Source organism: Sciurus vulgaris (genome assembly GCF_902686455.1).
Source record: "Sciurus vulgaris genome assembly, chromosome: 9".
Taxonomy (NCBI): domain Eukaryota; kingdom Metazoa; phylum Chordata; class Mammalia; order Rodentia; family Sciuridae; genus Sciurus; species Sciurus vulgaris.
This window is the reverse complement of record NC_136469.1, coordinates 84,356,407-84,376,303: the sequence shown is the minus strand read 5'-3', so window position 1 is coordinate 84,376,303 and position 19,897 is coordinate 84,356,407. Positions and strand designations below refer to the sequence as shown.

General features: G+C 39.9%; 2 protein-coding genes across 3 annotated transcripts in view; one reads left to right on the top strand and one right to left on the bottom strand.

The window, feature by feature from the left end:
- Positions 1–17,192, bottom strand: part of G3BP2 (G3BP stress granule assembly factor 2) — an 85,573-nt gene extending 68,381 nt beyond the window's left edge. Inside the window, exon 1 of the mRNA XM_079152732.1 lies at positions 17,037–17,192. The gene's annotated coding sequence lies outside the window, so the exon portion shown is untranslated. The remainder of the gene's footprint in view (positions 1–17,036) is intronic.
- A 191-nt stretch (positions 17,193–17,383) lies between these two features.
- The window catches only part of USO1 (USO1 vesicle transport factor), a 68,418-nt gene continuing 65,904 nt past the window's right edge, over positions 17,384–19,897 (top strand). The window contains exon 1 of one of the 2 annotated variants that reach the window (XM_079152716.1): positions 17,384–17,645. In XM_079152716.1, the coding sequence (XP_079008842.1) occupies positions 17,580–17,645 (66 nt within the window). In that variant the 5' untranslated portion in view covers positions 17,384–17,579. The remainder of the gene's footprint in view (positions 17,646–19,897) is intronic. The other variant, XM_079152717.1, reaches the window with a different exon arrangement.

The window sequence follows — 19,897 nt, the reverse complement described above, 5'->3', positions numbered from 1 at the left end:
TTCATCAGCATCTACATATTCAAACCTTGGTTATTTTCAGAGACTTGGAGATCTCTGACAATCAAACTGTTATTTAAAAGAGGCAAGAACCTGCAATTTATAATTCAGTGAGGCTCTATTATTGATTCTTACTCATTTTTTTGTATACCTTGTAAAGGAGATGATACATTTTAGCAGTATTTGCCAACATGAGAGGTTTGGGAAGGCCACAGATATATCCCTGAATAAGTTTATAATGCACTCATTCAGAAAACAGCCTCCAGAAGGAGAAAATCTGGGAAGGCCTCTGGATCGTTCCCAGGACAAATTCATAAATGAAGGGTGAAATTCATTCTCTGAATCTTACAATTTTTCTTTTTATATACTTCTTGCCTTTCCTAAGTCATCTCTTTCCACAAGGATGTCTGTCATATTGCACACCCTGAAATTCTCAAGTCTACACTCTCTGAATAGCCCTTAGTGGTCCTCTCCTCAAATAAACAATTTCCTCTTAGAAAGCACAGCTCTCACATAGCTCTCGAGGTATATGACAGAAAAAGTTCACACAAATATATAAAGGACTCTTAGGCTAGTGATGATGTACTCTTTCCATTAATCTCTGCATTTTCAAAAAAAATGTAAGTGGGCCCAAAAGACTAAGACCTAAATGGCATCGTTTTGTACATAGTAATCATCTGGTTGATTGGGTAGATTTTTTTGATACAGGGATTTTACCAGGACATCCAGAATCATTGTTTTCTCCCATCAGAATATAACTTCCATCAAGGCATTTTGGTCTGTTTTAATCATTTCTAAATCCCCAGTGGCATAAAAGCTGCTCAACTGAATGACTGAAGAATGACGCAAGGGTCCAAATCTGTCTAGCCTCAGAAAGTAATGTTGTTCCTACCATATCAAACTGTCTCTCTCTCTTATAATTAATCGTATCACCTATCTTATAGTAAGAGGAACAGAAAAAAGAAAACAAAGGAAGGGAAAAGGAGGGGAAGAATGGAGAGAAGGTACCAAAGTGGATGGGATGAAAATTGGGCTCAGGCATCAGTTGCAATATGTGGCTCCTTAGGCCTCTCCATCCAAGCAAACTAATATTTTTTTTGCAGGGGTGGGTGGAGGGACTGGGGATTAAACTCAGGGCCATTTGACCACTAAGCCATGTCCCCAGCCCTATTTTGTATTTTATTTAGAGACAGGGTCTCACTGAGTTGCTTAGCACCTTGCTTTTGCAGAGGTTGGCTTTGAACTCATGATCCTCCTGCCTCAGCCTCCCAAGCTGCTGTGATTACAGTTCACCACTGCATCTGGCAAACTAATAGTTTTGTTAAAGCTCCAGATGGTGTATCCTTTCCACAACTGTTTATATTTAATATGTTTTATAAGTCTGTTATTGTTTGTGTTTGTTAAAGGAAAAAAGTGGAGATTATGTGACAACTGAAAGAAGAAAACATCACCCAGGTTCCTTACATCAAAATATACCTACTGTTTTACCTACTCTTAATTCACATCTTACTACATCTCCTTCTAAGCTTTTTCCTATGTATATTATTTTAAACTCAATTGTGATCATTCAGTATATACAAATCCTGATGTATTCCTTTTCTGGCATCGTTTTTCATTTCTGTCATGTACTGATACTATTTCATGAAGTTAAGTATAAAATTCTCAGTTAAATGAAGTGAGATTTTGCTGCCAATTTGTATTAAATTTTCATGTTATTTCATACTAACTCTGTGACAAGGAAATTTTAAAATTCCAATTCTTTTAGCTGGCACAGAGGAAAGATTTTTATAGTTTCCTCTCCCTGTTAAATATTTTAAAAAGAGAAAAAAAATCAATAAACACATTATTGTGTTTATTTATAAAGCCAAATGCCATTATTCTCTATTTTCCTCTCCCAGGTCTTTGCCGATTATGATGGGGGGGGGGGAGATAAATGAATACCCATTGCACAAAAAGAGAACAATTGTCTTGGACAATAAGGGAGGTGGGAATTTTCCAAATACAAAGATATTTAAACCAGGTTTTTTTGCAATATACACATAATGCTGTTTTCATCAGCAACAAACAGCAACATTCCACAAATGGTTCTGTAGATTAATAGAGTATAAATGTAGTTTTAGTTGTATAGGTGGAGGGGTGCCAAAAGATTTGAGAGAATATAGAATTTCTAAAATCAGCAAAGAGAAACTATGAAAACTGGTGGGTGAAAATCTGATGAGAAGTACGATTTTGTTTTTGTTTTTATCATGCTGAGCATCAAACCCAGGGCCTTGTGCATGTTAGGCAAGCACTGCTACCACTATCTCAAGCCCCAAACAGGGTCTTTACATAGTATTAAAGCATGTCCCCCAAAATGATCCTCATCAATTACAAAAGGGAAAAACAGTATCTATGCAATGTAGAAGACTAGCAGACAAAACTTTAAAACAATTGGTTTAAAGTAATATCACTAATAATAGGACAAATAGATCTCATGTACCTTTTGAAAGGATGTTCTGAGGACAGCAATTTTATGATAGTCCTGCCAAAGACGAAGAACCTGAACAGAACTGCAGAGCAGGACCAGACCAAACCAAATTGAGGGGCATTCTACAGAATAAACTGAACTTCTATACTCTCAAAAATGTCCAAGATAATGAAAGACAGAGAAAGATAGGGAAACTATTCTAGATTAAAGGCAACCAAAGAGATGTGACACCAAAGGCAAATGTAACCCACGTCAGATCCTGCGCCAGGGGAAGAAAAAAAAATCCCCCCCAAAAGGTAATTTGTGGGACTATTGGCAAAATTTTTTAGAAGTCTATAGATTAGACAATAACAATATATCAGTGTTAATTTCCTGTTATTGCACATGTTATTTCAGAAAATGCTTTTGTTTTTAGGTGTTAAACACTAAAGTGTTTACTCTTTTAAATTCCTCTGAGAGGATCAGTGGCATATATATATATTTAAAGAGATAGAAATGAAAAAGCAATTTGAATAAAAACGTTAACATTTGAAGGATCTGGTTGAAGGGCCTGTGGGAATTCTTTATACAGTTGTTGTGAAAGAATGGACATTTTTTTAAGCTGTCTGTTTTATCTCAACTCCCTAAGGTTTCCCTCCCAGTAATGGGAACAAAGCCCTTAAAGCTGTTCTCTGTTCCCAAACAGAGAGTAAAAGAGTAAATTGAGCCAGATAGCTAGATAGTGCTCAAACAGTAGGATTACCAGAAACTATTGACCAGAATCTACAGCCTGTTGTAAAACATTGTGAAACATGTTGTCAGCAAACCCAGACCCCCTTTGAAACTTCCTGGCAGCTTTGTCCCCCTTTTCCCCCTTTCATGTGTGACCCCTCCCGATGTGTGGTTTCTGCCTTTATAAACCTACAAGATTTTCTGCTAGGGACTCGACTCCTGGAGTTGGGTCCCAGCGCGCTGGAATAAACACCTCTTGCGGTTTGCATCAAGTGACGCCTCCTGCGGTTGATTGGGGTTGCCATCCATCCATGGGACAGAGTTGGGGTTTCCTTTTTGGGGGCCTTACATTTGGGGGCTCGTCCGGGATAAGATGGCCCCCCCTCATCCGCGGAGTCGACCTTGGAGGTAAGAAGGGGTACCCCGAAGTTGTCTGTCTTTGTCTTCTGTTTTGTTAGTTGGTCTGGTTCTGTGAGCGCGCTTTCGGTTTCGGTGGCAGCCGTTCGGTGACTCGTGAGAGTGGCCGAACAGTGGCCGGCAGACGTGCCTGGGGGGCCACAGGTTGCAGCCCTGGGGGACGCCCTAAGGGTGGAAGGAGAGCCAGGGACGCCTGGTAGTCTCCGTCGGTAAGGGCGCTGATGGGGTTCAATTGGTGGATCAGAGATTGGCGCCCGTCTGTATCTGGTTCTGTTGTGTGTGTGTGGCAGACAAGGTGGAGGAAGGGTTGGAACAACTGGGGGGTTCTCGGACCGGGCTACTCTCGGGTGGACCCCAAAGGTTCCTTCTCTGGACTCCCCCTCCCGACAGCCCTGAAGGGTAACTTAGCAAAGTAGCTTCAGTCTCAAAAGTAATGAAAAATAAGGTCTCATAATTTTAACATCCAACCTGTCCGGATGAGATGGCTAAAATGCCTTAGACACAGAGTTTCTGTTAAAACCTGTTAGATCCTTCCAGATCTCAGTCAAGGCTTACATTGAAATATAAATAAAAGAAGCCTAAAGGCTCAGTAGGAGACCAGTCTCAAACCCAGGGAAAGAAAAGGTAAAAAGAGTCTTTAAAACTCCAGCAAAGTAAATGCTATATTTTTAATTATGTTTTTTTTTTGAGCTCATGATTTTTTGATCAGTTCTATTTCTTATTCAACTAGAGTTTTTGAACATCTGTTACACTGCAATGGAGATTCACCTATAAAGTTACAAGGGCTTGATTTTGTGTTATTTGTATGTTGTGCTGTCTGATGTCATGTTTTGTCTGTATCAAAACTGAGCGCTCCTAAAATTAAAATTTAAAAATGGATCCAGATACTTTTAATTCACGTGATTTAAAAAAGGTTCAAATTGGGTAAACTAATAAGAGTAAAATGTCTTTGAAAATAACTTGCAAGTCTCTAGGTGGTCAAGCTAATAAAATATTGATGTTAATAAAATGTCTAATATCAATTGTTTCTAGGACTTTTCTTCAACAGGAAAGAGACAGCAAATACTGTACAGAACACCTGTCTGATATCTTGGTTTTTACAGAATAAGTGAATTAGAGTTAACATGTATGGGATTACTCTAATGTGTTTGTAGAGACATCTGATTAATTTACAAAGTTAAAATGCTAATTGTTAAATAACATCGAGTACTTTTAACTCCTTAAATTCCATGGGGTATCATACTTAAACATTATTGGTGTTTTCATAGGTTGGTAAATAAAAGGGTTTAAACTTGCTTTGTGTCATCACTAAACTAAAAACAAGGTTACTAAGAGTTATGTCCTAACAAGTGCAATTCTATATACAAAGGGTCCCAAAAGTTTCAACTGTGTTTCAATTAGAGTACTATAAACAACAGAATATTTAATCTTATTAAAATAGAGTAATTTATCTAAATTCAGAAATTTCATAAGAGTTGTTTCAGAATGTGAACAAAAAGGGGTCAACAAATAGGAAAGAAAAATAAAAGGTTCTGGGTATGGAAATATATTTAGTAAAAGGAAAAAGGAAATGTTTCTGGGTAAGAAAGTGCTTGTTTGATGAAATACATGAGGGTCTAAGGAAGTGCTAAGAAAGTCTGTGTAAGTAAAGGGCAAGTCTAAACAAGTTTGTGTGTAACTAAGTTGGTTATATGTATGTGAGACAGCTAAAACTATTGAAGGTTTTTCCTAAGGTGAAATACTAATGTTCTGATATAAACCAAAGTTTAATCTATATGGTAGAATGACATGGTAAAATGACAAGGATTTGAAACACTAATTTACTCTTAACTTTGTGTCTATTAAGTTTATTCTTTAGAACAATTAGTCTTAAAAATTGGGGTGTATACAATTATGGTTAAACAACTATTACAGAGTATTGTACTTTGTTACAGAGCCTACATTTCTCTTTAAAAACTCAATTTGGTAAGATAAAAGTGTCAAGGTATTTGTGAAATGGTCACTAGTTGTATATTAAATGTGTTCATATTTTTCAGGACCACAAGTTTTTAAAGCAAGGAATTTATTAAGCTCTGCTATCCTCCAGATTAAACTTGTCTGTAATGGTAATCTTAAACTTATAAAGGGTAAATTTTATTGGGGATTTATTTCTATCATTTAATGTTCTATTATAGGACCTGCTATCAATAGGGTATGTGTAAAATTTGTTACTTTTTACACTGAGATAAAGAATTTCAAATGTAAATGTATTTCTAAACATTAGAGTCTGATTTGTTTAAAGGTTGATATTGTGAAATATGAAAGAAACATGAAAACATTTTGCCACTTAATCACACAAAAGGAAAGTTAAAAGCTCTCTCAGCCTTTCTTTGATTCATGTTTTAGATACTATGTTAAATTGTGTTAATTATAAAGTTTATATAGACTCAGGAAACAGTATATGTAAACTACTTAATGGTATTTAAGGAAAAGAAGCAAAGATCAACATCAGAATTAGAACACTTAAGATCTGTAAAGAGCCCTGCCTTACCTGAGATAAGGCTCTGCTTCCAACCTCACTGTGTGTAGAATAGCTCCAAAATAAGCCAGACTTCAGCTTATTTAAAGTTATAGTCAAAAGATTGGTTCTTGTTGTAAAAGTACTGTGATCTCAAATAGGGGATAGAATGTAGTTCTCAATCAAAATTCAAGATAGCTATTATACAAGCTGAATATATTTTTACTCTTGCTAATTTCATTTTGTAAAACTGTTACCTGTTAATGTTTTGCAGAAGTAGCTGCTCCAAGAACAAACAACCTAGGTAACTTGTGATAATAAGCCATCACCTATAGAATAGATAGTGGTAACTTCCAGTACTAATGCAGACTCCAGTTAGATAAAAGGGTAAATAACTGTAAAGTTATGGACATTAAAGTTAAAGCCCATTACTCTTAATTTATGACTGGTGAGACTGGCTTGCTGGATAATTAAGATCAAACTTAGAAATTGGAGTTAAATACAGAGGTCAAGAAAAGTCCATATTTGGGTCTTGCCCTCAACGTTAGCCTGAACCCAGGGAGTAAGAGAACTTCTCTAAGGAGCGTTGCAACTCTGGGTCACACAACCTCCTGATCAAGGAGATTGTTGAGACTAAAGGATGAAAAATCATCCAGTGCATCTGCTGCAGAGGAGGGTCATGGAAAAGGGGAAACATCCCTTGATGTTTCTAAAGGAAGTCACCCCATCAAGAGACCCTGCCTAACCAAAGTCACTGGTGGAGCTAAGGAGCCGCTCTTAAGTTCTGTACGAGTGACCCCTGTGGGACTCAGCTGACTCTTTAACAAGACAGGAACCAGGTCAATTTGACCAGCTTGATCTTAGATACCCAGCAAAACAGTTAAAACCAAAATATAGCCATTCTTGGGCATTTAAAGGAAATAATAATTAAATGTAACTTAAGATGTACACTTGTATTAGCCCACTAGAATAAAGGCTGGAAGCTACAAATGAAAGAAAGATTCTTCAGCAAATGTGCCTGATAACTATCAAGAGAAACTGCCAGAGTCAGAAGTTTTTAGTCAGTTTAAGACCTTCCTAAGCTACACAGGTAGACTTAATCTATGTTTGCCAGTATGATTATCTATTCCTAAGTAACAGAAGTATAGAGATCTCTAGTAAACACAAGTTATACCAATAAAGGGATATTTTACAAAATCAGATGACATTAAGTAGCTTAACTATATTTTCTGGGGACATCTATGACAATGTTAAAGTCCCCAAATAAAGGCCTTGTTCTCTCCAGCCTTTGCTAGGCCTAGTTATGGGAACAATTTCTCAGTTCTTCCACCTCCTGGTGAGAGATTAACTTCTGCCATTTTCATGATACTCAGTGGCATGTTTCAGATGCTGCAACATTTACTTTGTGCTAATCTCATTTCAGTACTCATGTCTTTTTGTTCTTCTATCATAGAAGCAGCCGCCCCCAGATGACTTTACAACCTGCTCTTCCCCAACCAGGCTTCTTCCTGGGACCCCTTGATTGACCCGATTTTTAGAAAAGGAACTCCAAGCTGCTTGCCCCACGCCACCCACTTCCAGCTCGAAGAAGCTAGAGCGGTCATCGACCTCCTTCCCCAGCAGCATGGAGTTCCTGAGATTAGAGGGGGGAATGAAGCCTGAATTGGGAACAGGTAGTTAGTGTAGAAATAGGGGATCAGGTCAAATTGAGGAAATGGCCATAAAATCATCTGCCTCTGGAAGTTGGAGACTGCCCCTGGAAGAATGGAATGTCAAGGATCTCCGGAGCCCATTGATTACCAAATTTACCTGCCTTTATCAAGGACTGTTTACCAAGGACTGCAAACAAGGGGCTGCTAATTGGTGGCCCGCCCCCTCGGCTCTTGCCTGCCTGAAATCGCCTAGTCACCTTCATCAGGGAAAGAATAAGTGCTGTACAGGTACTAATGCTCAGGCAATAATACAGTCCCTCTGCCATGGAAATAGCTTTGGAGAAGAGTATATAGAGACAGAAGTTCCATGATTAGAACTTACCAGAAAAGAAAATGGGGAAATGAAAGAATGGACATTTTTTTAAGCTGTCTGTTTTATCTCAACTCCCTAAGGTTTCCCTCCCAGTAATGGGAACAAAGCCCTTAAAGCTGTTCTCTGTTCCCAAACAGAGAGTAAAAGAGTAAATTGAGCCAGATAGCTAGATAGTGCTCAAACAGTAGGATTACCAGAAACTATTGACCAGAATCTACAGCCTGTTGTAAAACATTGTGAAACATGTTGTCAGCAAACCCAGACCCCCTTTGAAACTTCCTGGCAGCTTTGTCCCCCTTTTCCCCCTTTCATGTGTGACCCCTCCCGATGTGTGGTTTCTGCCTTTATAAACCTACAAGATTTTCTGCTAGGGACTCGACTCCTGGAGTTGGGTCCCAGCGCGCTGGAATAAACACCTCTTGCGGTTTGCATCAAGTGACGCCTCCTGCGGTTGATTGGGGTTGCCATCCATCCATGGGACAGAGTTGGGGTTTCCTTTTTGGGGGCCTTACAGTTGTAACCTCTGCTATTCTGAAGTTGTTCAAAACAGAGTTAAAGGGTGAAAGAATGGGGAGGGTATCCTCAGTGGTGGATACTTTTTGTCTCTCACCTTTATCTTTCTTCCTGACCCAAATAGGTATACTATGCTGAATTGAGATGAAGCAGTCAGCTTATAACCACAGAAAAAAATTAATATCAAGTCTGGCTGTGCAGAAAGACTAGAATCAACTTAGACCCCAGATAATAATAGTCCTGTACTGCCTACATCCTAATTTATTAAAGAAATTCTTAAGTTTGGTTTTCTGTTGCAGTACATGGTAATCACAACTGAGACAGGAATCTACCCAAAGCCACAATCTAAAAGTGGCAGGTCTAGAATGAAAACATAGGTCTTTCTAGGTTTCAGAGATAATATGCTTCTCTGATCCAAATCAAGCTGAGGATGACTTCTTTATACAGTTTATTTTCTCTATGTGAAAATAGGAGTAAGAATTTCTAGTAGTCCAAAATGACACATGTCAGGGCCTGGCACAGAGGACTAGAGATTCAAATGTTTGCCGAATCAATAATTCAAGAAACCAAGCACATCTGTTTTCAGTATTCTGGAATACTGAGCTATTTTAAGTACTGAAAAAAACTATGTGATTCGGGTATAATACTCTAGCTGCAGTTATTAGTCAGCAATTTTATTCAGTTTCTTCGTTCTCTCACACCACTCTATCCCCTTCCTCTATTCCTTCCTCTCTTCTAAAAGTCTTTCTACCTTCTCTTTATCATTCAGCTCCTGCAAGTCCATCTCCTGCCACCATTGTCAAAATAAAAAAAAAAAAAAAAATATATATATATATACACACGCACACACACACACACACATACAGAGAGGGGGGAGGGGCTGTGTAAGAAATTTTGAGAAAAGATTTCTGAACGAAGCAGCTGAGGAAGGCAAAAGTTAGACCAAAAGAAGGATCATCCTTCCCAGGTTGGCAGAAAAAAACAAAACCACTGCAGTAGAGAGTTCTGGCCAGAAATGAGCAGCTACCCAGAAGCTGCAACTCTACTAACTTCAGGCGGAAAAGCTAAAGCGGCAGCAAAGCACTTAGTTCAAGCCAGATCAACCCATCAGACGCATCCAGGTCTCTTCTGAAGTTGACAGGAATCACTAATACGTGTTCAAATGAAGTGCGGTAAATATGTCACTGTACTGATTGAAATGAATTGAAATGGTATGAACTCTGAACTACAAACAAAGATCCTGGTATTTATCATACCATCAAAATACCTATATAATCATTTTGCTCTGACCCAGATACTAGAACCAGATCTAGATAATAGCACCCTCCCGGGGAGACTGGCTGCTTCAATGACCATGGAGACATTGGGTTCTATGCTATCAAGGAATCCCAAGCACATACTTAGGAGAGGGAGTACTTTTAGGACTTGGGTCTGGGTCACTCTTAAGTCTCACAGACTTTGTGGCCCTACGGCGGAACAGTCATGTGTGTGTGCACTGCAGGTGGAAATGAGTGATGGGGAGAGCAACTCGGAGCTCTTCTAACTCTTCAAACTACCCACAACGAGTATGGCATTTATGAGATCCTGGGCAGCCTCCGGAGACAAATTCAGGCCAAAAGGAAGATGTCCTTCCTTTGCTTCTCTGTGCTTATGATCTTCTCGCCTTCTCCTCTTCTCTTCTGAGCAATGATGTCCCCACACATGCCTATGCCAGTTCTAGACGGTCCACTTAACATCTGCAAGTTAATGAGCTGAGTCCATCCTGACTATCTGTGTGGTGTATTCACTAATCACAGGGCACCAACACCTTGTAATCATCTTCATTAAAGAACTCGAACTGGGAGCTAGGGATGTAGTTCAGTTTGGTGACAGAGTGCTTGCTTAGCATACTTGAGGCCCTGAGTTTGATCCTCAGATCCACTAAAACAAAAAAGGTGAAACTGGGGGAGTGAGGGGACCTTGAAGGTGTGGGCTAGATTTAAAAATCTCTGGTCCAGGTCAGCTACGATCTGCTGGTTCTGGAGGTCCAGTCTACCTTGAAAGACTGCATTCTGATCTCAGGAGATGGACAACCTACTAACCTCTCCCCTTACACATCCCCACTTGGGCCACAGACTCAGGTGAATGAGACAGATCAGCTGCAACTTGCTCTAGGATGTGGCGTGATGGTACAGGTGGCAGGACTCCATAATAAATCATCTTAAGATTCCACGGAATCTTCAGTCAATAATGTGAGCTTCAAAGGCTTTGGTCTAGCTGTGGAATGGGACAGTAAAATCTTCACTACCATCTCAACTATTCAGGATCTGCCTGTTCAGCCAGCTGTAGAGGAGGGGAGAAGACAATGGGTGTGGGGAGGTGACAAATTCTCCACAGGAAACAAGAGTGCCAGGGCCTGGATCTGATAAACTCATCCCTTGATGGTTTTATATAAAGTCATTTAGAACTGAAAATATGATTTCCTAATTTAGAAGTTTCATAAGTAAGCAATTCTGTTTATTATATTTTCTTAAAATGGAAACACATCTGCATCACATTTAAAAAAAAAAGTGTGGACTTACTGGCAGATATAAACATGTTATCTAAAATTACTTTTATTAAATAACAACATGGATTTTTGAACCTTTTGCAGAGCAACAGAACTGACACTAGCAATGTGCCTAAACCAAAACCAAAAACTACTAGTAGAAAAAAAATTCTTTTTTAATTGGCAAGCAGTTAAGTCCTTCGGAGATAGAGAGTAAGTAGCCACTGTTTTTCCTATCCTGATGAACTTTCTCTTGATATGGTACTCCATTTCCTCTAAAGAATGGCCCTGTTCCCCAATTCTTACACCATATGCTTTCAGGTGAGCTGAAGATTCCCACTCCTTGATTAGAGGGCATATGACTCAAGGCCAATCAGAACATCTCAAACCCTGGACTAAAGGAATTTTGGTTCAACACATAAGACACATGACCCAATCAGATTCAATGAGATCCAAGGGGACTTTGAGTAAGACTATTACAAAAGAGGTTTGGTGTCCTCCTTAATGAATTTGGACCCTGGAGATAGAAGGACTATGGGTCATAGCAACCAACTTAACCCCCAATGGAGCAGAAAAAGAAACCAATACAGAGAGCAGAGTCCAAAAGTAGTGAAAGTCCAGATCCTGGGTAAAATGCCTCAATATCCCAGATTAAACCATGTTTGAAGTAACAGATTTTTCAGAAAAATGAGCCCATACAGTTGAGTTGAACACTATTTAAAATAACATCTTTAAATGTTCAGTTGTTACTAAATTGATAATACACATGAAAGATGAACTGTATTCATTCCAACTTTTATTGAGTAATTACTATGTTTCAAGTACCAATATTATCTAATAAAATCCTAAATGCAAACACATGAGGTAGGTAACAATTGCTGTTGTTTTGAAAAAGGTCACAACCAGGCTATATCCCAGAATTTCAGGAGGCTGAGACAGGAGGATGGCAAGTTCAAAGGCAGCCTCAGTAATTAGTGAGGCCCTAAGCAACTCAGGGAAACCCTGTCTCAAAATAAAAAACAAAAAGGACTGGGGATATAGCTCAGTGGTAAAGTGCCTCTGGGTTAAATCCCTGGTACCAAAACAAAACAAACAAACAACAAACATCAACATAAACTTTGGAGCAGAAAGCCTGGGCTCTTAAGTATATGCCACACCTCAACTATTCCAATCCTTGCCTTGGTCATGTTTCACATATCCTAATATTTGGTGTCTGAATCTTTTCAATCAAATGAAACAGGAAGTATAGACAAATGAAACGAATCAAGTGGAGCAGGGTAGGGGCCCCAAGCCCTCTTTCTTGTACCTCTCTCAACTAAGGAATTCTTTAAAAAACACTTGGAAAAGTGCTTCATAGATCACATTAAGAGAGGATGAGGAAGCCTCCTATTTATTGATATGAAACAATCTCCAGATATATTAAATGGGAAAAGTGGGCTGTGGGCATAGCTCAGTGACCAGAGGCTTGCCTAGAATACACAAACCCTGAGTTTGATTCCCCAGTACCACAAAAGAAAGGAACAGTGTGTATATAGAGCTACTTTTTGTGTTATAAAAAAAGAGAGGGATTATATACACGTATTTTATATCTGGAAGACTATACAGAATTATTTACATTAATTGTCTAGGTGGGCAAGGACCTGTCTTAAAAAAAAAAAGAAGAAAAAGAAGAAAACCATTGCATTAATGTAGTATATCTCAAAGTAAAATGTAGCCAGCAGGGACTGACATCGATTTTAAAATGTTAAGTTCTTTTCTCCCCAGATGTTTATCTTTACATATAATAAAGGTGAACTGTCAAGTCTGTCATTAAAGACCACCAAAATAGTCACAAACTGAAAAGGGCATGTCAATAACACTTTCTGAGGACCCTGATTTGAACTCTACTGAGAAAATATGGCTAGCACTCTGTTTACCAACACTGCAGAATTTCTCCTCCTATGCACACAAATCTGTAGTGGGAATTCCCTCGTTGGGGAATTCATTCAACCATTAGAGCTACCAACTGCCTATTATGTGTCAGATACTGTGCAAAGCACTAGAGATAAAGTAATTTACAAAAGGACTAAAATTTTGCTCTGATGGGTTTAGAATTCTGGTGGGGGAGGAATATAAGCAAGATAAATATGTAAAAATATATACACTATATTTCATTAATCCTACAATGCACATTTTGCTCCCATTTCATAAAACCTAAAATTGGAATGTATCTTTTGGTAAAATACACCTTATAACTGGCAGGTTTTTTTGTTGTTGTTGTTTCTAAGTTATAACTGACAGTGTAGCAGATCCAATGAAATATAGAAAAAAGTTTATCTGATGATAAGTGCTACGGAAAAAAAAAAAAAAAGTGGAACAGAGGGAAGCAGTATGAGAAGGCTGCAAGTTAGAACATTCAGGAAAGACCTATGTAACACTTGAGCAGACCCCAAGGGTGAAGGAGTGAGTCATACCTCCATGTGGATAGAGTAGTAAGCATCACAAACACCAGAAGAACAGTGTAAAGGTCAAAAGGGCAGAAGGGTCAAATGACGTAGGGGCTTGCAGGTCACCTTCTACTTAGTGTATGATCACTGACTATCTTGAGTATAGAGAGGTAGGATAAAGTAACACACAGGAGCAAAGGCTTTGAAGTCAGACTGCCAATTAATGCCCAGTTCTGCCATGTCCTAGTAGTAGAACATTGGTCAAATTATTCTCTTGATCTGTTTCTCGACCTGTAAAATAGGGCTAATGACTCTATTTATCTCACAGGATTGTTGTAAGGATTAAGTAAATTATTTTATGTAAAGTACTTTTACCAGAACCTGTCAAATAAAGAGTATTGTTTCTGACATTGTTATTTTTGATTAGTCATGAATTTTGACTGCTGCTTCATCGTTATCAGTTTATTTTTGTTGAATATTTGGTTAGCTGACATTGTTGACACTGTTGATAATGTTTTTGGACACTGATTTTCTAGTAACTTATCTTTAAAAACCTGTATATGATGTATTTCAAACACCAATTATCATTTCCACCCATTTTACTAAGCAAGTATAGGCAACACTCCACCCCATCACCTCCTCCAAATTAAAAAAGCAATCTTATACAACAATATTTCATTGTTTTTGTTCAGTTTTCTACTGGAAAGTTATGAAAGGATGAAAAAGTGGAACATGAAAAGAAGCAATTTTAAAAAATGGATTATCAAACCAATGGATTCTGTTAAATGCTCTGCTGTTGGGTTTGGTTTGGGAAAAGGAAAATCATTATTTTCTCAAAATTTTGGATTAGGTATATAATAATGATTCATAGCACTCATATCCTGAATGCTTAGATCTATGAAAGTCAGAGGTATAATAGCACACATCAGACAGTCACAACTTTTTCATGTTGTCCTTTATTTAACAAATGGTTCTTGAGCAATTACCATGTTAAGAATTATATCAGATAATGAAAGAGAACAAACTGAAATAAGATGTGGTGTTCTCTATAAAACCAGTGGAAGTGGATTAATATGTAACCTTCTTCCTCTTGAGTAAGGAGTCCATTTCATGCTTGTCCCTTAATGATGATGCTTCTATTTCCCTTTCAGACCTTAATCGAGGGACAAATTAGACACTGTACTGTCTCTGCCTCTTCTTGAGGCAGGAGACAGAGAGCAGATCCCCCAGTTCTTGCACACCAGACAGAGGCAAGACTCTGAGTGTGGCCAGGGGATTTTGGGTGGCTCCACTCTCATCACCTCTGTACCTAACTGTTCATGGCTCCTGCCCATAGTCCTTCCTGCTGAGGGGATGCTGTTATGATAGGAAAGAAAAGGGGTCAAATGAAGGAAAAGTCATAATAAGCTGTTACTACTACTAACCAAAGTATAGTAATCTACTATACTCACTAAAGTTTAAAACAAAATAGGACATTTTGACAAGGCTGGTACCTTAAAACAACTTTGCTAAAATGTTTAGGTGCTCTGTTTTATTACCAAATAACAGATGGAATAGGTATTTCTGAGTCCTTCTCCACCTCAGAGTTCATCCCCAAGGGGTAAGGATTTGGGGTTGGGTGAGGTTCTTTGCACATATTACTTAATATTAAAAATGCAGAGCATTTGTTGGTTACTCTTTTTAGGTTGCAATAAAGTACCACCATGGAAAATGTCTGAAGCAAAATGTCAAGTGTCTAGTTTTAAACTACAGGACAATGCTTGGTATAAAGTATCTTGGGCAGTCTTTTTTTTTTTTTTTAAAGAATTTAACCTTTATTTTATTTATTTGTTTTTACGTGTTGCTGAGGATTGAACCCAGTGCCTCACACATGCTAGGCTAGTGCTCTACCACTGAGCTACAATCCCTGCCCATCCTGGGCAGTCTTACCCCACCATTCTCAAAGCCTCCCAGGCTAAAAACCTTAGCACTAAAAATTTAAACATTCACCATGGTGTGTACTTCCTATAATTCCACTCACAGATTTAAAAAAAAAAAAAAAAAAAAAGAACCTCTTCCTCAGCATAATATTCATATATCTTTCAATGACTTATTCATTTATCCATCAATATCACCCTTTTATAAGACAGTGTTAAGCAACGGATATAAAAATGGATAACACAGTCTGGCCATTAACAGTTTGATTTAACAATTTTTATTGAATATCCATCATATATTAATAACTGCAAGGTGTGAGCATGTACATATGCATCCAGGTTTCAAGGAAAGCTTTCAGGAGATGATGCTAGAGTTGAGGCTTAAAGAATTAGCAGGAATTTGTCTAATAAAGAGGACAAAGGGGAAGGGCATACTGAGACAAGAGGAAAAATGCCCAGAATACATGGGGGAGGCAGGAGCTAGAAAAGTAGGCAGGAGTACAGATCATAACAGGCCTGTATACCCAACTAAAGAGTTTGAGTTTTATTATAAAAAATGAGGAACCACTGGAGGATTTTAAGAAGAAAGCTGACATGGACAGATGTTTTCTTGTTATCAGACTCACCCAAGGAGACTACACTGGAGGAAAGCCAGGGATAAATGCAGACAAACTAGTTAGGAGGCTACTTCTGTAATCTCAGTGAGAAATGACCAGAAGAATATAAACCATGTCAGAGGCAGAGAGGACAGAGCAGAGAACCTATTTGAAAAATATTTTATAAATAGAAATCTTACACCTGACTACTGATTGGACATGTGGAGGTGGAAAGGCAAAGTCTTTTCTCCCGGTTTCTTCATTCTGGCTTAGGCAATTATTTTGGATAGTGGTACTATTGAACATGGCAGGGCACGCAGTAGAAGCATATTGATCTTTTTCTTTAAGGGAGGCTGGGGAAGATGATGAGTTCAATATTAAATGCTGCATCTGGGACCTAAAGGGAATCCAAGTGGAGAGGTGCATGAGTCAGTTAGTTGGCTAATTAGACTGAGCTTTTTCATCTCAAGAGATTTACAAGACCATTCCAGAACATGTATCTGGAAACCTCACGGAATAGGCATTTTTTCGATTAGGAAAAATGACATTTTGCATGTTTAAAAAACACTGAAAATGCAGAAGCTGAGCTAATAAAACATTGTTACTCGCTGCCAAACTGACAACAAAGAAAAAAATTTATTCTAATTTCTTATTTCTTTAACTAAGAAGCTAATGTAGGTTGCAATGGGTGCTTCCTTACAACAGTTGAAAATTAGCGGTGTGCCGGGTGTTTAGATCTAGGAATTCCTTTTAGCAGGTTTCAAGAACAAGAGCTGAGAAACGCGCCCTCCCGTGGCAATGGAATGAGGGGTCTCTAGCACCCTTTCTACCACCAAACAAAGCCCTGTAAAGAAATGCAATTTATGGGGCATCACAAGGCCAAAACGCTCGTACTGCTAAACCGAAAAACTAAACGAATCCTCCCAGGGTTGGGACCCACTTACCAGTCACGTTGGCCGAAGGAAAATTTCACTTTCGACTCAACAAAATAAGACCCAGATTTGATAGTTTGCAGTAAGTCCCGTTCGGCGACAACTGTACACACAGCGAGCCAAAACGCGTAGTCTAATCTGATCCTCTCCAGCCGGCAGGGCTGGATTTCGACCACGTGGGTGGCTGTGGCCAGCTAGAGCTATCCGCGAAGGGAGGGAGAGGAGGCGTGTCCCTGCAGCAGGAGGCGGGGGCTGAGAAGTGGGCGGGGCTTTCCAGACCCCTGCTACTGGGCTGCTTTCACCTCCTCTCCCCTTTTGCCTTCGCCCTTCGAGCCGCCACGTAACGCCACGTACCCGCGCATGCGCACCTCGGACGGCGGCGGCGGCTGTTTCCGGGCTTAGGAAACAGGAGCGGCCGCAGAGTAGGAGGCGGTGGTGGCCCTGGCCGAGGAGTGCAAGAGTGCGGGTTAGGGGTACAGGCCCTGCGGAAGGCAGGGGAAGTTGCCTTATTTTCTTTACCCAAGGGGCTGGTAAAGCCGGTGGCCGAGCGACAAGATGAATTTCCTCCGCGGGGTAATGGGGGGACAGAGTGCCGGACCCCAACACACAGAAGCCGAGACGGTGAGAGGAGCCGCGGGTCCGGGACTTGGGAAGGGTCCGAGCCATGAGGGGACTGAGGACCCGGGGGCCTGGAGGACACCTCCCGCTCCCCGCTGTGGGTCGGGTATCTACATACCACCTCCCCTTTGCCTTCCTTCCCCTCCCGAAATTCCGGAGTTAATCTCACACCCCCAGCGCAGTCCCACAGCGGCGGCTCGGCTCTACTGACAGCAGCCGCGCTCCGACCCTAGCAGGCCTAACAACTCCGGCGTGGGGAGTGGTCTGCGGTGGGACGGATCCCGGGCAGAGATGGCACGACCTGTCCCCCACGCCCCTCGGAGCTGCGGGCTCCTCCCCATTTCCCTTTACCCTTGTTTCTCCACTGGCTGGAGGAGCCTAAAGTCCTGCTCCCTCCCTTGCAGTCTGAAATCCGGGCGTTGGAGAAGACTGGAAGGAGGTTTAAAACCCAGCTGTTGGCGAGAGCATGTGGCTAAGAATAAAACGATATTCATTGGGGCACAAAGCCACCTGCTCCTGTCCCATCAACTGGAAGGAAGGTTGTTCACCCCGGTGCTATCCATTCAGACCCCGCTTTTCAGGCTGACCCAATATATGTCATTTGACAGTTACTTGGTTTAATGCTATGGAGAGCTTTCCCGCCCAGAAAGCACTTTGAGGACAGAACTCCTTCGTATTTTCACGATTTCCAACATCGTTTAAAAAAAAAAAAAAAATTCTGGGGTTGTGGCTCAGTTGTGGAGCGCTTGCCCAGCATGTGTGAGGCACTGGGTTCAATCCTCAGCACCACATAAAAATAAATAAAGGTATTTTTAAAAAAGTGTTTGCCACTGAAAACACTATTTGATAGCTGCATGGATTTTAGACTTGGGATAAACTCGTTTTGAAGTTTGGTGTCTATTGGAAATGGATGTGTATGGGTTTTTAAAATACATATTTTTAATTTGAGAATAATTTAAGATTACAGAAAAGTTACCAACTGTGACATTTTAAAGGTAAACTTTGGATAGAGTCATGAACACCTTTGTTACCGGGTTACTGAAGGTTAATAATAGTAGCTTCCATTTGTTAATCTCTTAACTTGCCTTAGATACTATGCTTCTTTAATTCCTAACAGCTCTAGATGATTGGTGATAGTATCCTGCTTTACAAATGAAGAAATGAGGCTTAGAAAGAATCGAAGTAAACTGACCAAGATCCTAGAGGTAGAATTCAACCTAGGTGTAGACTTCAAAGCCCAAATTTTATTGCGGATGCTCATATTTCAGTTACTATGTGGGAAATTTATGTAATAAAATTATAACTTCACAAAACTGAGATAGACTTTTTTTTTTGGAGGGGTGGTGCTGGGGATCAAACCCAGAACCTTAGTGCATGCTAGACAAGGGTTGTACCGCTGAACTAGATTTCTAGCTCCAGGTTAGAACTGTTTTGTGGGGGTGGGGGTGGGGCACATTGGGGGATTGAACCCATAGTTTTATACGCACTAGGCAAGCTCTTTACCCCAGAGCTACATCTCCAGACCCTAGCTTAGAACTGTTTAAGGTCTAAGTAGAAGGCTGGTGACTCCTTCGGTTGAAGGGACATGTCTGTCTGTATCTGTCTTTCTCTGTCCCCCTTCACCCCAACAGTGTTTAACTTCACTCATCTATTGTCACATAAGGCAGCCAGTGTGCCTATTAGAAGACCATGTTCTCTCTAGATTACCATAGTCACAGTCCACTTCTTCAGTTCTTGTTTATTTTGTGTGGTGTTCATGTTTGAAACATCAAGTTTTGAAATGTGGCTTATTAGAGCTTGCTTTTGAATTAGATCCTGATTTGAATCCTGTCCTTTCACCCTTGATTGAGATGGACAGGAGGGAGATGGCTAATACCTTCTCTACCTTCTCTCTTCAGGATGTGTGAGGTCTGAATGAAATAAAAATTAGAACCAAGCATATAGTAGATGCTCAACAAAGGATAGTTTTTACTCCATATGAGTTAGAGGAAGAATTTTTTTCTTTTTATTATAGTTGGCCTCATCACAGTGACTTCTGTAGAAAATATGATCTCAAATTCATACAGTATAGGATTTTATTTTATTTTATTTTTTTGGGTGCTGGGGATCGAACCCAGGGACTTGTGCTTACAAGGCAAGCACTCTACCGACTGAACTATCTCCCCAGCCCCCAGTATAGGATTTTAAAGCTGGAAAGGTCTTACAGATTATACAGGTTGAGCCTCTTCATTTTACAGACCCAGATTACTAAACAC